This window comes from Saimiri boliviensis, chromosome 1 (genome assembly GCF_048565385.1).
Source record: "Saimiri boliviensis isolate mSaiBol1 chromosome 1, mSaiBol1.pri, whole genome shotgun sequence".
NCBI classification, from domain to species: Eukaryota; Metazoa; Chordata; class Mammalia; order Primates; family Cebidae; genus Saimiri; species Saimiri boliviensis.
In genome coordinates this window covers 237,645,980-237,663,375 of record NC_133449.1, presented here as the reverse complement: position 1 = coordinate 237,663,375, position 17,396 = coordinate 237,645,980, and the positions used below count along the sequence as shown (strand labels likewise).

The 17,396-nt window shown below is 38.6% G+C and overlaps 1 protein-coding gene across 5 annotated transcripts in view; it reads left to right on the top strand.

Annotated features, from left to right (window-relative positions):
• Positions 1 to 16,134, top strand: part of BDP1 (BDP1 general transcription factor IIIB subunit) — a 121,924-nt gene extending 105,790 nt beyond the window's left edge. The window contains exons 35-40 of one of the 5 annotated variants that reach the window (XR_012513507.1): positions 1,028 to 1,232; positions 3,977 to 4,013; positions 7,095 to 7,347; positions 10,274 to 10,520; positions 10,771 to 10,891; positions 12,750 to 12,833. Coding sequence is in view for 3 of the 5 variants with exons in the window: in XM_074384924.1 (XP_074241025.1) it covers positions 1,028 to 1,232; positions 3,977 to 4,013; positions 7,095 to 7,347; positions 10,274 to 10,520; positions 12,750 to 12,878 (871 nt within the window). In the remaining 2 variants the exon portion in view is untranslated. Of the gene's footprint in view, positions 1 to 1,027; positions 1,233 to 3,976; positions 4,014 to 7,094; positions 7,348 to 10,273; positions 10,521 to 10,770 lie in introns of those variants that run through there. The other 4 variants (XM_074384929.1, XM_074384924.1, XM_074384936.1 and 1 more) reach the window with 4 other exon arrangements.
• Positions 16,135 to 17,396: the final 1,262 nt, after the last annotated feature.

The following is a 17,396-nucleotide window of genomic DNA, read 5'->3' as shown; positions in this document are numbered from 1 at the left end:
GCTACTCGGGAGGCTGAAGCAGGAGAACCACTTGAACCCGGGAGGTGGAGGTTGCAGTGAGCTGAGATTGTGCCACTGCAATCCAGCCTGGGCAAGAGTGAGAGGAAAAAAAAAAAAAGAGCTCTTCCTGCCTCAGCCTTTCATGTAGCTTTTCAGCTACAGGTACGCACCACTGTGCTTGGCTAATTTTTTAAAAATTATTTTTTTTGCAGAGGTGGAGTCTTGCTCTGGTACCTAGGCTGGTCTGGAACTCCTGGCCTTATGCATTCCTCCCACTTTGGCCTACCAAAGTGCTGAGATTATAGTCATGAGCCACTGTGCCTGGGTATTCTTGATACTCTTATTTTAATTCTTTATTTGGAAGTGTTAAGTTGTATCTTAATCACCATTAATTAAGATAATTGTGTATCATGTAACATTAGAAATTGAAGCCTTTTACCTTTTTTGGTGGGGGTGGGCAGACAGTCTCACTCTTGCCCAGGCTAGAGTGCAGTGGAGGGATCTTAGCTTACTGCAACTTCCGTCTCCCAGTTTCAAGCGATTCTCGAGGCAAAGCCTCCCAAGTAGCTGGGACTATAGGTGCGTGCCACCACACCCGGCTAATTTTTTGTATTTTTAGTAGAGACAGGGTTTCACCATGTTGATTAGGCTGGTCTCAAACTCCCGACATCAGGTAATTCACCCACCTTGGCCTCCCAAAGTGCTGGGATTCAGGTGTGAGCCGCTGAACCTGGACTAGATTAAAAGTTTAACTTTACAGTCAGGGAAAATACTGTTAAATATTCAGATTTAATTCAGCATTGCAGAATTTAAGTTATGACCCTTTAAGTATGAATGGAGCCCAAAACTGTTAATAGCATTTTGATGGCCATGGCCATGTATCTGTTAGTTAATTTGGAGTTTTTTGGAATTTTCATTGGAATACTCCAGCCTTTAACTTTATTATTGGAAGGATTTCTAGGATCACGAAAAAAAAAGTAAATAACTTCTGATTTAGAGATTTAGTATGTATTTCTTTTCTATGCAGTATTTGTTTACCAGCAACTTCAGTTGGTCAGGATGCCATGGGTTTATCTATTTCTGGAAGAGATGATTCTAAAAAGCCTTCTGATAATTTGGATCTTGTATCCAGGAAGAGATTTCATTGCAGGCTTGATGAAAATGACCACATTCCTCCTGCCAAAAAATGTTTGCTCGCTTTAAGAGATGATTGCCAAGAATATACTTCTGAGGTAAGATAGAATCATTAAGTAAATAATAGATGGCCATATTGCAACAGATCTGTTTCTATTTTCCCCTCTATTTTCTTTAAACTTTTAGATATACCTAAAGATAGTTCTGACGCTTATCATAAGTTATTCAAGTAAAACTGGTTTTGGATTATCACTTTTAACCAATGGTAGATGAAAATTGATGGACAGTGCCGGGCATGGTGGCTCAAGCCTGTAATCCCAGCACTTTGGGAGGCCGAGGCGGGTGGATCACAAGGTCAAGAGATTGAGACCATCCTGGTCAACATGGTGAAACCCCGTCTCTACTAAAAATACAAAAAAAAATTAGCTGGGCATGGTGGTGCATGCCTGTAATCCCAGCTACGCAGGAGGCTGAGGCAGGAGAATTGCCTGAACCCAGGAGGCAGAGGTTGCGGTGAGCTGAGATCGCACCATTGCACACCAGCCTGGGTAACAAGAGCGAAACTCCGTCTCAAAAAAAAAAAAAAAAAGAAAAGAAAATTGATGGACAGTAATCAAGAAATTTATTCCCAGCTCTGTGTTGGTGGCTAAAAATAAGACAAGCATTACATATGTCTAGATCTTGGCTCTACCACCTAGTAGTTGTAGCACCTTAGGCAAGATACTTCACCTCTCTCTCTCTGATAGGTTTCCTAATGTGTAAAAGATGATACTAATACCATCATCATCGTGCTTGAAGCTACCCATTGCTTTTAGGACTAAACCCACAGCTTGCTGATTTTTGCATTATACTTGTCTTATACTTCCCAGTTCCACATCCCAAACCTGAACAGCTAAAATCTGAAATGCTTCAGTGAGGATTTCCTTTGAATGTCTTGTCAGCACTCAAAAAGTTTAGAATTATCGAGCATTTCAGATTTTCAGCTTTGGGATGCTCAGCCTGTACAAAATTCTAGAATGCACACACACTGTATTCAGATAGAAGACATTTTTTATTTTCTGTAATCAGATTTATCAGTCTTTTTGTGTATGGCCTCTGGAGATTATGTTATACACTGGAAGTCCTCTGAGACTTAAATTTTCTAGTTAATAATTGTTAATATTACCAATTTGTTGAGAATTTGTTTTGGTATAAGGAATAAGGCCAAGTTAATTTTCCTTATATGACTTTCACCATTTACTGAGTAATTCATCTTGTTTCCACTGATAGGAAATTCTACTTTTATCAATAAGATAGTAAACCTTCTTTTTTTTTTTGATATATTCCTAAACTTCCTTTTCCTTTACAGTGATTCATCTATTTGTTCTGGGGCTAGAATCATACTGTTTGAATTTGTAGCTTTATAATGTACTTTGATATTTATAGGGATAGTGTCTCTCCCAAACCCGTACAGTTTTCTTCTTTTTTCAAGTTTCTCATCATTGCTTCTATGTTCTAAAGTTAATATAAATTTTAGAATTAACTTGTTTAGCTCTTTAAAAAAATTATATTGGTATTTATATTAGAATCATTAACTTGACAGATTAATTTAGAGAAAATCGACACCATAATTATAATATTGAATCTCCCTATTCAAAAACATGGTATGTCTATCCATTTGTTTAAGTCATGTTTTGTGTCTTTCTATTTTATGGTAAACTCGTCTTCATCTAGATCTTACATATTTCTTATAGGTTATCCCTATGAGTTTTATCTTTTTTGTTGCCATTATCATTGAGTTCTTTTCTGTTTAGAGAGCTTACTGAGTTCCGTCATTGTATGCAGTAGCTTTTCAGCTGATTCTCTTGGGTTTGTAGGTAAACAGACATATCATCTGCAAATATAATTTTAATTTTTCTATATATATATTTTTTTTCTGAGATGGAGTTTCACTCTTGTTGCCCAGGCTTGAGTGCAATGACTCAATCTTGGTTTACCACAACTTCTGCCTCTTGGGTTCAAGTGATTCTCCGGCCTCAGCTTCCTGAGTAGCTGGGATTACAAGCATGTGCCACCATGTCCAGCTAATTTTGTATTTTTAGTAGAGATGGAGTTTCTCCATGTTGGTCAGGCTGGTCTCGAACCCCCAACCTCAGGTGATCCATCCTCCTCAGCCTCCCAAAGTGCTGAGATTACAGGTGTGAGTCACTGCGCCTGGCCAATTCTACTTTTTATAGCTCTTAATTTTTTCTTTTGTAATTATATTGGGTAATATAACTCAAAAATAATGTTAAAAAGTGGTCCCAATAGTGCATATCTTTTTTTGGTATTTCTGATTTTAATAGAACTTCCAGTGTAGACTATATAGGATGCTAGCTTTTAGATTGCAATAGTTATATTTTATAGTGTTAAGAGAATGTCTATTCCATTTTATAAGTTTTTTTTTTTTTCAAGAATGAACATTATTGGATGCCTTTTCTGTAAATACTGATGATTTTTCTCCTCAGAGCTGTTGGTTTGTATTAGATTTCATAATGTCAGACCATCTTTGCATTCTTGAAACAAGTTCTACTTGATTGTGATGTAGTCTTTTGAAGTGCTGCTTGTACTATTTCTTTGATACTTTTGCACTGATATTGAGACGGATTATAAAAGGCATTTGGCAGCTTTCTCTCTTCCAGTGGGCTCTGGAACACTTTAAAATAGTAGCAATATTTTTGCCATAAATGTTTAGCAGAATTTCTCTTAGAGCATTTTGGGGGATACATGCTTTCTTTACTTAAAGAAAAAAGGAAATAAAATTAATTTCAGTTTTACTTGATAAATAGATTTCTAAATTTTTTTGTAAATTTTCTTAAAACAGGTGCGCTCAAAGGAATTAACAAATGTTGGGGAAACAGGTAATTGAAATATATTTTAACATATTGTGTTTTCTAAACTCCTGATTATTTGGGATGTACCTTGTTCAAATATGAGATTGAAGCTGAGTATTACTTTTCTCTAAGAGTAGTACTTTTATTATCAGCACTTCTTTCCTACAAAGGCCTTGAATTTGGCAGTTGGGGAGGCAGAGGCAGCTCTTTTCATCCGGTCATCCGTTGAAGACTATGTGGCTACAAGGATTTTCTGCATAAACTCAACAACTACGTTTTAGGAGTTAGCCGAGTAATGGGTTTTTTGTTTGTTTGTTTCCCTGAGACAGGATTTCACTCTGTCACCCAGGCTGGAGTGCACTGGCATAAACACAGCTCACTGCAGACTCCACCTCCCAGGCTCAAGTAATCCTCCCACCTCAGCCTCCTAACTAGCCAAGACTATAGGCATGCACCACTATGCCCAGCTAATTTTTGTATTTTTTGTAGAGACAGGGTTTTGCCATGTTGCCCAGGCTAGTCTTGAATGTATTTTTTGTAGAGATGGGTTTTCACCACGTTGCCCAAGCTGGTCTTAAACTCCTGGCCTCAAGCTATCTGCCTGCCTCAGCCTGCCAAAGTGCTGGGATTTTAAGCATGAGTCACCACCTGTGGCCCGTAATGGCATTTGTAGTAGATTCTTTACCCTGAAAATTAGTTTAGTTTTAGAGATCTTTTCAAGCTTAAGCCACCTATGGAGGCTGAAAAGATCTTAGAGTCTTATATTTTTATAGGAATCTAAAATTTCTGTGGGATATTAAACCACTTAGGGTCTATTTCCCTCATAACTAAAACCACCAGTCACATTTATCGTGTGTTTTGTACAACTCTTTATTTTTTGTTTTTGTTTTTGTTGTTTTTTTTTTTTGAGACAGAGTTTCACTCTTGTTACCCAGGCTGGAGTGTAATGGCACAATCTCGGCTCACCGCAACCTCCGCCTCCTGGGCTCAGGCAATTCTCCTGCCTCAGCCTCCTGAGTAGCTGGGACTACAGGCATGTGCCACCACGCCCAGGTAGCTTTTTGTATTTTTAGTAGAGACGGGGTTTCACCATGTTGACCAGGATGGTCTCAATCTCTCGACCTCGTGATCCACCCGCCTCGGCCTCCCAAAGTGCTGGGATTACAGGCTTGAGCCACTGCGCCCGGCTATTTTTTGTTTATTTTATGACATTATTTTTATTTTCTCTCAAACTTAGGCTTATCATTCACACCTATAGCCGTTGCTTTACCAATGCAGTGGCACTCAAGAATAAAAAATGTTGCTGATGGCATCTTATAGAGTTACAAGATAGAAGAGTTTGATAACCTATTATGGTTCTGGTTCTTTAAAGACACTTTATAATGGGCCAGGCGTGGTGGCTCACGCCTGTAATCCCAGGTGTGATACTTTGGGAGGCCGAGGTGAGTGGATCACCTGACGTCAGGAGTTCAAGACCAGCCTGGCCAACAAGGTGAAACCCCATCTCTACTTAAAGTACAAAAATTAGCCAGGCGTGGTGGTAGATGCCTGTAATCCCAGCTACTTGGGAGGCTGAGGCAGGAGAATTGCTTGAACCTGAGAGATGGAGATTGCATCAAGCCGAGATCACATCATTGCACTGTAGCCTGGGCAACACAGCAAGACTCTGTCTTAAAAACAAACAAAAAAACCACACTTGGCCAGGTGCAGTGGCTCACGCCCGTAATCCCAACACTTTGGGAGATGGAGGTGGGTGAATCACCTGAGGTCAGCAGTTTGAAACTAGCCTGGCCAACATGGTGAAACCCTGACTCTACCAAAAATATAAAAATTAGCTAGGCGTTGTGGCAGGCACCTGTAATCCTAGCTACCCAGTAGGCTGAGGCAGGAGAATTGCTTGAACCTCAGAGGCAGAGGTTGCAGTAAGCCCAGATCATGCCATTGCACTCCAGCCTGGGCGACTAAGAGCGAAACTCCATCTAAAAAATAAAAAACAAAAAAAAACCCCACTTATAATGGGTTAAGTGCAGTGCAATCGCAGTACTTTGGGAGTCCAAGATGGGTAGTCACTTGCAATCGCAGTACTTTGGGAGTCCAAGATGGGTAGTCACTTGAGGTCGGGTGTTCAGGAGCAGTCTGGCCAACATGGTGAGACACCATCTCTACTAAAAATACAGAAATTAGTTAGGCGTGATGGCGTGCACCTCTACTCCCAGCTACTCAGGAGGCTGAAGCAGGAGAGTCACTTGAACCTGGAAGGCAGAGGCTGCAGTGAGCCGAGATCATGCCACTGCACTCCAGCCTGGGCAATAGAGAGAGACTGTCTTTTTTAAAAAAAAAAAAAAAGAAACCACTTATTATGTTAACACAATCTTAGACTTAATTGTCCCAACTTTGACTGTGAAACTGTAGTATGGTTACAGTTTCCAGCCTCGAGAGATGTTCTAAGATTGCTCCCATCCATCTGCTCTAATAAAAGCATTAAGCAAATTACAACACAGTGAAGTTTTAGTGAATTTGTTGTGTGCTATCTTTAATTGGCTTGTTTCTTTTAGCAAGTATACTTATTGACTTAATTCTCCCTTTATAGAGCTAAATGCTTTGAGAACAAGGCGCTTTAGTTATTTTGTCCTAATTTTTGGCTACTTTGGCTTTTGTCTACTGTTTAGTTAAGGAAAGAGAGCTCTTTAGCTAAACTTGAGTATTTGAGAGTCTGTAGGTTTTACTTTTCAGGAGACCACAGACACCCAAGTTACCACCTATATTTTGGATTGGTTTAGCTGCTTAATTTTAACGAACCTTAGATTTTTTTAGAGAGTGATCACTTGTCCGTTTTGATTGCTGAAGAAATATTTCTGGGAAAAGATTTTCTAGGCCAAAATATATTGATATAACTATTTTGTTTTTGAGTGCAGATGCTGTTAGCATATCTTTTAACCAATTATTATATTCTTAACAATCTGAGTAACCACTAATTCTAATTTAGCTTACTCTTATTAGAGTAGGTTTCTTATAGAATACCATGCATTTTTTTTTTTCAAATGCTGGGGTTACATGGAATGTATTAACTTCAGTATCCTTTCTTTCAACTTGTTCTCTCTTTTGAAGGGGAGTCTCCCAAGGGACAAGATATTTTTCTTACCTCAGGAAGCACACTGACAACTCCAGAACATCAAAAAGAGCAAGTTGAACCAGCTTTTCAGAGTATAGGATCTAGATCTCCTGATACATGCAGAGACAAGAATGTGCCTCAGTTACCTCAGAATGAAATGATTGTGTCTGATAAGGAAAAAAGAACTGATGCTGCTCCTAAGTCTGAGCAAATGGATAAAACATCATCTACAAAAGCCCCACTATCCAGGTATCATGAAAAAATCTAATAAATGTTTCTCTGTTGTAATAAATATAATCTATACAGAACAGATATCTGTATACATAAAGATTAGATCCGGTACTAAGGATGGTGTTCAATAAACATATTCCTCCATCAGTAAAGGAAGAAGTTTCAGCCAAGGAAATATAGTAATATTGCAGATACACAGTTTGTACACTAAGAGCTTAAATTTAAGTGCTAAAACTTTTTTAGATAGAAAATCTTTAGAATATTTTATGCACTTATTTTTTCAGATTGTCCATGATTACTTTGATCATTACATATTCTACCATGTACAGTAGCTACTAATACACATCTATGTGGTATGAGACATAGGGCTGATATGATAGGGTTGTTTTATTGAAGTCTCAAATAATGTGTCATTTTTCTCCCTTGCGGCAAACCAAAGAGGTAAACCATGGCTTTCTACCTCTAAGAATAAGTGTTGGAATTTAAGCCCAAAGCCAACTTCTGTCCCATTTTCCTCATATTCTAGAAGCAGTGGTTATCAGTAATTGGCTTGTCAGCAGCATCCAAAAGATGAATGTGATATTGCTGAATTGAAGGATGGTGGGGAACATATACTGGTCTCCACTAAGGGGAAGGGGTAGGGGGAAGGACACATGTAGCTTAAAAGACATACTTGATAGATCTATTGTTTTTGTTATCTAAGTTATAGAAAACAAAGCTCAGCAGTATCTTTTCTGGCCTTAGAGATGTGCTGAAAATGGAATGGGCCCAAGTACAGTGGCACATGCCCATAATCCCAACTACTCAGGAGGCTGAGGCCAGAGGATCTCTGGAGGTCAGGAGTTTGAGGTTGCAGTGAGCTATGATTGTGCCTGTGCATAGCCACTGTACTCCAGCCTGGGCAACATAGCCAGACCCATTTCTGAAAAAAGAAAAATAAAAGAGGGAAACATCAGTAGAGTTTGGATTAAAACTGGTTAAGAAGCTGTGTTCTAGAGCAGAGGTCAGCACACTTTTTGTAGAATGGCATTCGTACATATTTTAGGCTTTGTGAGCCATATGGTGTCTCTTAACTATTCACTTCAGCAGTTACAGCACAAAAACAACCATAGACCATATGTAAACAGATGAACATAGCTGTGTGCCAGTAGACTGTACTCACAGAATCAGGTTGGGGGCTCCATGTGGCCTAGAGAGCAAGCTGTGCTGGCCACTGTTCCACAGCTTTGCTACTCAGTGTATTCCTTGCACCAGCAGTATGGACATCATTTGAGAACTTGTTCAAATGCAGGACTCAGGCCATACCCACTACCAAATGTCAGAATCTTCATCTTAATAAGATCCCCAGTAATTTGAATGTCCTTTTAAGCTTGGGAAGCACTGCTCTAGAGTAAGCCTTGACCATTATCACAAATAGATGTCATGGCATACTGGTAATGGGTATGCCAATTTAGCATTAATGGAAAGAAGGTGGTTTGGGGTTTTTTTTTTTTTTCTTTCTTTTTTTTTTTTTTTTGAGACAGAGTTTCGCTCTTGTTACCCAGGCTGGAGTACAATGGCGCAATCTCGGCTCACCGCAACTTCCGCCTTCTCAGTTCAGGCAATTCTCCTGCCTCAGCCTCCTGAGTAGCTGGGATTACAGGCACGCACCACCATGCCCAGCTAATTTTTGTATTTTTAGTAGAGACGGGGTTTCACCATGTTACCAGGATGGTCTCGATCTATTGACCTCATGATCCACCCACCTTGGCCTCCCAAAGTGCTGGGATTATAGGCGTGAGCCACCACGCCTGGCCAGTTTGGGGGGTTTTGTTTTGGATTCTTTTGTTTTGAGTCAGAGTCTCACTTTTTTTTTTTTTTTTTGAGACAGAGTTTCGCGCTCTTGTTACCCAGGCTGGAGTGCAATGGCGCGATCTCGGCTCATCGCAACCTCTGCCTCCTGGGTTCAGGCAATTCTCCTGCCTCAGCCTCCCTAGTAGCTGGGACTACCAGCATGCGCCACCATGCCCAGCTAATTTTTGTGTTTTTAGTAGAGACAGGGTTTCATCATGTTGACCAGGATGGTCTCGATCTCTTGACCTCATGATCCACCCGCCTTGGCCTCCCAAAGTGCTGGGATTACAGGCGTGAGCCACCACGCCCAGAGTCTCACTCTTGAGGTTTAATAAACATACTCCTCAGTAATGTAAAAGAAAGTTTTGGCCAAGGAATACAATAATATTTCAGATACACATTCTGTACAATGAGAACTTAAATTTAAGTGCTGAGACTTTGTTCATTTTAGATAGAAAACGACAAAGATTATTTGACGTTGCCTGAGGTTCCCCAGGCTGGAATGCAGTGGTGGACCATAACACACTGTAACTTCCTTTTTTTTTTTTTTTGAAATGGAGTCTTGTTCTGTCACCTAGGCTGGGATGCAATGGCCTGATCTTGGCTCACCACAACCTCTATTTCCCTGGTTCAGGCAATTCTCCTGTCTCAGCCTCCTTAGTAGCTGAGATTACAGGCAGGTGCCACCATGCCCAGCTAATTTTTATATTTTTAGCAAAAACGGGGTTTCACCATGTTGGTCAAGTTGGTCTCAAACCCCTGACCTCATGATCTGCCCGCCTTGCCTCCCAAAATGCTGGGATTACAGGCGTGAGCCCCCGCGCCTAGCCAGCTCACTGTAACTTCTAATTCCTGGGCTCAAGCGATTGTCTCATCTCAGCTTCCTTTCTGAGTAGCTAGGACTACAGGCATGCGCCACTACACCTAGCTAGCCTTTTTTTTTTTTTTTTTTTTTTTTAAACTAGAGATGGGGTCATGCTAATTTTGTCCAGGCTGTTCTTGAGCTCTTGGCCTTAAGCGATCCTCCCACCTTAGCCTCATGAAGTAGAAGCAGGTATTAAGAATGTGTCTTCCTGGATATTCTTGAATATATTTACATTTGTATTTCTAGACCTGGCAGAAGACCCCTGGGATTTTTGTCTTTAATATGTTCAAAGAATAGTTTGGAGTCTGATGAACCTACTCAGTTTCATAATAAGAAACGCCTAAAGCCTCTTATACCTGCATTAAGACAGAAATTTAAAAGATCCAATCCAGTTAATGAAAGCCAGAAAAAAAATGGAGAGTCCTCTGATCCAGTTCCATCTCCAAGTGTTATTAATACTCAATCTGAGAATATTAGCAGTTCAGCAACTAAGGTATGTGATAACTACTATATTTTATTGTTCGTATGAGATAGGTTGGATATAAGACTCAACTAGGGAGAACATAGTAATTTGTTATTTTTATTTGATGTCAGAAATTATTTTAGAGCCCCATCCTTCTCTCCGCCATATTCCTCCATAATGGAAGAAGCAAAAGTGTTGAGTCAGGAAGTTGCAGTTAGGTTAGTACAGAGCCATTGAACTAACCATAAATAGATACTTAATAGCCATTCCTTTAATCCAGAGACCCTTCTGATTTGTGGAAGCAAAAGGAAGCAGTGCTGACACCCACAAGAATTTAAGGAACTATAAAGCTAGAATTTGTTCACATGTTTCATTTCTGTGTCTCCTGAAGCTGTCCAATGGCAAGTACTGGGATGGAAAAAAACTGTAAACCTGTATCAAAGACTTTGTAAAAGTATTGGGGTGACTTAAGATCTTAACAAAGAAAAGGCTGGTGAGCGTTTATTGAATAGCATGAGCCTTTGAAGGGGGTACTGTTGTAATTAACATCTTTAAACTTTTTTTAAAGATTTCATATTATTTACTAGAACTGTTTTCTGAGACCAAGATTTTACCAGTCTTGCTTATCATTGCCAAAGTTGTGGGGGCTTTTTGGTTTTGTTTTTTTTTTTTTGAGACAAAGTCTCACTCACTCTGTCACCCAGGCTGTAGTGAGTGCAGTGGGTGATCTTGGCTCAGTGCAACCTCTGTCTCCTGGGTTCAAGTGATTCTCCTGTCTCAGACTCTCAAGTAGCTGAGATTACAGATACATGCCACAATGCCCAGCTAATTTTTGTATCTTTAGCAGAGATGGGATTTTGTCATGTTGGCCAGGCTGGTCTCAAACTGCTGGCCTCAAGTCATCTGCCAGCCTTGGCCTCCCAAAGTGCTGGAATTACAGGTGTGAGCCACCTAGAAGTTATTATATTCAGGGTAAAAGGCCTTTGTCATAAATATTGCAATTTTTTTTTCTCTGTATGTCATCGGTCTTTTGATTTTGTGTAAGGTGGTTTTTGCCAAGCAGACATTTTTTATTTCTGTTTAGATTAATGTATCAATCTTTTATTTTATAGCTTTCAGCTTTCAGGTAGTTTAAAAAGGCACTCTTCCCAGCCAGGTGCAGTGGCTCATGCCTGTAATCCCAGCACTTTTAGGCCAAGGCGGGTGGATCCCCTGAGGTGAGGAGTTCAAGACCAGCCTGGCCAACATGCCAAAACCCTGTCTCTACCAAAAATACAAAATTTAGTTAGGCATGGTGGCATGTGCCCATAGTCCCAGCTACTCAGGGAGCTGATACCTGGGAGGTGGAGGTTGTAGTCAGCTGAGATCATGCCACTGCACGCCATCCTGGGCACAGAGCCAGACTTTGTCTCAAAAATAAAAATAAAAAGATGCCCTTCCCTACCTACCCCCATCCAGAATTATAGAAGTGTTTTTCCATGGCATTTTTATAGTAGAGTTTTTTAGAAATAGTTTTACATTTAAATCTTTTGATACATCTAGAATTTGTTTTGGTAAGGTATAGGTCTGACTTTTTTTCTCCCTGAGATGGTTAAATAGATGTCCAACATAATCTATTTAATAATCAAATAACTTTTTTTGAAATAGCACTTTTATCAGATGCTAAATTTCCATATAGATTGGGGTTGTTTCTAGTCTTCTGTTTCATTGATACATCTATTATTCCTGTGCCAATACCATGCTATCTTCATTTATTTGTAGGTTTGTGAGTATGCTAATTTCTGATAAGATATCTTTATATATTTTCTTTAAGTGCTGTTTTGTTTCATGGATCTGTCTATTCTTATGCCACTAGTCAATGTATTTTTACTTTAATTACAGATTTAACCATATTATATTTTTCTTTATTAAAATTTTTCATGGAAATTAGGATAAAGTAATGGATTATGGGTACACTATAATTTGCCTAATTATGTCTAGTTTTGTATATTTAGTTGCTTCCAATTTTGTTATAACTAATGCTACAAAGGTTATCTTTGTCATAAAACCCTTACCATGTTTAGGATTATTTACTTAGTATGACAGCATAGAAATGAAATTTTTAGGTTGGTGATTGTGAACATATTTAAAGCTCAATATTTATTGCCACATTGCTTTTCACAGATCATATCAGTTTAGACTACTATATATACACACATACACATATATGTAAATGTTATATTACAGTTTTATTTTACTTTATTTTTATTACCTTTTTAGGTTTCTTGTGATCAGCCCTTACTGAAAGGATATAAAAGTGGCCAAAAGTGGGCCCCTGAAGGGGAGCCAACCACAGTCTCTGAATATTTCTTCAATGATATCTTCATTGAAGTGGATGAAACAGAATGAAACAATCTTTTGTCTTTTTCTTTTTAAAATTAAGTCTAGGATTTCCAGAGTCAATTACATCAACAAAACAGTATTTAGAGCAAAACATCACTGTCTATTTTTCTTTAGGTTGATTTTGAATATTTAATGAGCTTGATTTGAAGCTTTTATAATCAGTGGAAAACATTTCTGAGGTTCCTTTCATTCTAATTGTTTCAGCATTTTGCAAATAGCAAGTGATTAAGACTGCTTTCTCAGACAGAAGTAATAACTCTTGTTTACATTTTGACTCTTCCTATGCTAAGCACACATGGACATTTGGGAATGTTGTGGATATATGTCTCTGTATGAATTGCAGTGCAGGCAAATTTGGGGGTTGATTGTATCATATTTAACACTCAGCAACTTATTTTTTCTTTTTTTTATTTTTTACTTTTATTTATTAATTTTTTTTCTTTTTTTCGCTTAGCAACTTCTTTTGTGAATTTTTTTTTTTTTTAATTTTTAGGGGGAGATGATGAAGGAAGAAGGCCTTTTCAGTTGCTTCTAAGTACAGTCATGTATCACGTAATGAGTCAGTGATGGACCACACATATGACAGTGGTTTCATACAATTAAATGGAGATAAAAAATTCCTGTCACCTAGTGACATAGCCACCATAACACAGTGCATTGCATTTTTATGTTTAGATACGTTTAGATACACAGATGCTTACTATTGTGTTACAGCTGCCTACAGTATTAAGCATAGTGACACACTATGTTAGAGGTTTGTAACATACGATCACCTAACAAGGCATTTCTTAGAAAATATAGTTAAGGGACACATGACTGTATATGAAAACAAATTTTCAGACTCCAGTTTAGTATGGTAAATGTTAAAAAACTTTTCCATTATCAGCTGTTTGTCTGACTGAAAAATACATATTTTTCTAATTCATTGTGATGTAACATTAGTCGTAATTGAAAAACTAGTATTTAAAGATAATTATTTATAAAGATGACACATCAAAGAGCTTATTTATTTTTAAATTTTTATTTAAAAGCATATTGTTTTAGCTCTTTTTACCCTCAGATTGTAGATAAAGAAGACATTAACAAATTTATGTTTGTTTCTTCTTTCTCTTTAATTTTAAAGATATTTAAAATGATATAACTAAAAATGGTTGGCTAGTTATATGTTTTGAATACCTTTTTTTCCCTCAGTTTAGTATATTGACTTTGTACTGTGAATTTTTCTGTTTTTCTTATTTCTTGGATAATCAGGATTTTCGTGAGGGTAAGGGAACTCAACTTTATGAGACAAATTTGCATACAGAACTCAATCTCCTCTATACACACTCAGACATATATTAGTTTTTTAAAAGCCAATTTCTTAATAGTTTTTTTCCCGTTAAATTCTCAAGAAACACTTAGATTGGCTGGGCGTGCTGGCTCACGCCTGTAATCCCAGCACTTTGGGAGCCAGAGGCGGGCGGAAATTCTCAAGAAACACTTAGATTGGCTGGGCGTGCTGGCTCACGCCTGTAATCCCAGCACTTTGGGAGCCAGAGGCGGGCGGATTACCTGAGGTCGGGAGTTCCATACCAGCCTGACCAATATGGAGAAACCTCATCTCTACTACTAAAAATACAAAATTAGCCAGGCATAGTGTGACACATTCCTGTAATCCCAGCTACTTGGGAGGCCGAAGCAGGAGAATCACTTGAATCTGGGAGGCGGAAGTTGCGGTGAGCCAAGATTACGCCATTGCACTCCAGCCTGGGCAACAAGAGCAAAACTCTGTCTCAAAAAAAAGAAAAGAAAAGAAAAGAAAAGAAAGAAACACTTAGATCTTTAAGCATGGAACGTAATCGTGATGTTAAAAACAGAAAATAAGACTTTATGAAGTTAGCTATTATCCATGTAAATTTAAGGGTTTTTTTAAATTTCAAGATTTGATGATTTGCACATGTAATTCTATTATCTACCCAAGCAGATTGAACAGCAAATTTATTTTGATTTTATTTGAAAAACCTCTTGGATTGATAATATATTAGCTCAGGAGTTGGAAACTTTCTGTAAACTATTTTGGGCATGCAGGCCAGGTGGTCTCTCTGGCAGCCGCTCAGCTCTGCAATTTCAGCATGAAGGAAGCCATAGACAGTATCTTTGAATGAAGGCCTGTGGCTGGATTGGCCTTTTAGTTTGACCCCTACCCCAAATTGTCTTACCTAAGGTGCTGATATCTGTATGTATGAATTACTTGTCACTGAAGTTATGAATTGTGCCTAAAAGTTAAAACTGTATTGATTGTATTATGTAATTATCAGTATTTCAATTGGAAAGATATTTTAGAGTCTAGATAATTATGTTTTTATATTGAAAAAATGGTGGCCAGTTTTTAAATCCCCTAATAGAATTATGTCTCAGCAGGTATAATAGTAATGCTAATTTATTGAAACTACTGCTGTTAGAGCTATTCTTACTGACTTTTAATGAAATTTGCAGCTTAGCATTTTGTCTGAGACAAGGCTATATGATTCTAAGTGGAAATTGTAAGTAGCCATTTATTTCATGATTAATATGTCACAGAAATCATGGTAGTAAATCACATTGCTATTTTAATGCCCTGTTTTTATAAGTTTTTAAAATTCATATTCTGAAAAGATGTCATTCTCTTACTGTTAGCTTGGGAGTTAGATTCCCGTGATTAACTATTATTTAGCCTTGGGTAATATTAATTTTAACTTTATCTGTCTCTCTTTATAATAAGCTAGTTTTATGGAAGGTTGAATTTCTCACTGTATAAAGAATACAGGAACTCGTATTAGAGAATCAAGTCAGCCAGCTAAATTATCCTATTGGTATATCCTTAAACCTAATTTTGGAAAAGAGAAAAGTTAATCAGTGTATTTACCTTATATGGTAGAAAGAACTGTATTAGGTCTGATTCATGTAAAGAAGATGTTGCAAAGAATTTATTTTATAAAGCTTCAAGGAGATATGAGTAAAGGTTTTTATCTTGACTTTTTCTCCTGAACACTTACGTCTTAGCAAGTGATCAGCATGAGGGTTTGAACACCTAGTGGTTGAGGCATGGCAGAAATATTAATATCCACTGTTTACCATCATGTTATTTGAAACAAAAGTGACCATGTTTGCTATTTTGCTTGAGGAAGTCTTTGACAAAAAAAAAAGCAACATCATGTCATTTATAAATTTTCTTGTTCTAAAGAAAGCATTTATATATATATATACATATATAAATTATGTAAATAAAAGTTATTTTATACCATTGCTGTTGTGTTTTTTTAAGATAACTAAATAAAGAATTGGCCCTGGTATTGTGGCTTACACCTGTAATCCCAGCACTTTGGGAGGCCGAGGTGTGGGTTTGCTTGAGCCCAGGAGTTCAAGACCAGCCTGGACAGCATAATGAGACATCATCTCTACAAAAAAATTAAGAATCAGCCAGCTGTGGTGGGGTATGTTTTGGTCCCAGTTACTCAGGAGGCTGAGGTAGGAAGATTGCTTAAGCCCAGGAGGCTGAGACTGCAGTAAGCTGTGATTGCCCCACCGAACCCCAGCCTGGATGACAGAAGATGACTCTGTCTTCGGTGGGAGGAGAAAAGTTTTTGACAGGTGTGCATGTCCTTATGTTAAAGCTGTAGGAGTCTGCACTGTGATTGTTCTATTGGGAGAGACTCCATATAGCATCTCTGTTTGCTATAGCACTGCATTCTGAATCTGCTGCAGAGCCCTGGCTTACATTGGGTTCCACTAACAATTGGCAGTCTTAAGGGCTAACCAGTAAATAGGTTAGGGTAATATTCCCAAATAAATTTTATCTCAAATTCAGAGGGCCTCTTCAAACATTGTTGCCTCTGTCGGCATGGTGGCCAGTGCAAGGTACAGGATCTCTATATCCTTCTCCCACTGCCTTTGTTTAAGAGATGGGGTCTCACTTTGTCGCCCAGGCTGGAGTGTAGTGACATGATCATAGCTCACTGCAGCCTTGAACTTCTGGGTGCGAGCAATCCTCCCAGGCAGGTGAGCCATCATGCCTAGATAGCTTGTTTCTTCCCTTTAAAAATAGATACCATGTCCTCAGACCACTAGACCCTTAATAGCTTTGCCTATGTGGCAGGCTCCTGAACTTTCACAGGATTTACCTCCCAACTTTTTGTACATATATGTCTTCCTAAGACATCTAGGTGCTTGCTAATATCTGCTTTCCAGCTCCAATTAGCATAGTGTTATCCATGTCACATTTCATTCTGGCTTGTCAAAAATCAAGAAAATAAAAGTCTCCCCAGACTATACTGTGAAAGACAGTAAGACAGTAAAATCAGCCGGGCGCAGTGGCTCAAGCCTGTAATCCCAGCACTTTGGGAGGCTGAGGCGGGTGGATCACGAGGTCAAGAGATCGAGACCATCCTAGTCAACATGGTGAAACCCCGTCTCTACTGAAGATACAAAAAAATTAGCTGGGCATGGTGGCACGTGCCTGTAATCCCAGCTACTCAGGAGGCTGAGGCAGGAGAATTGCTTGAACCC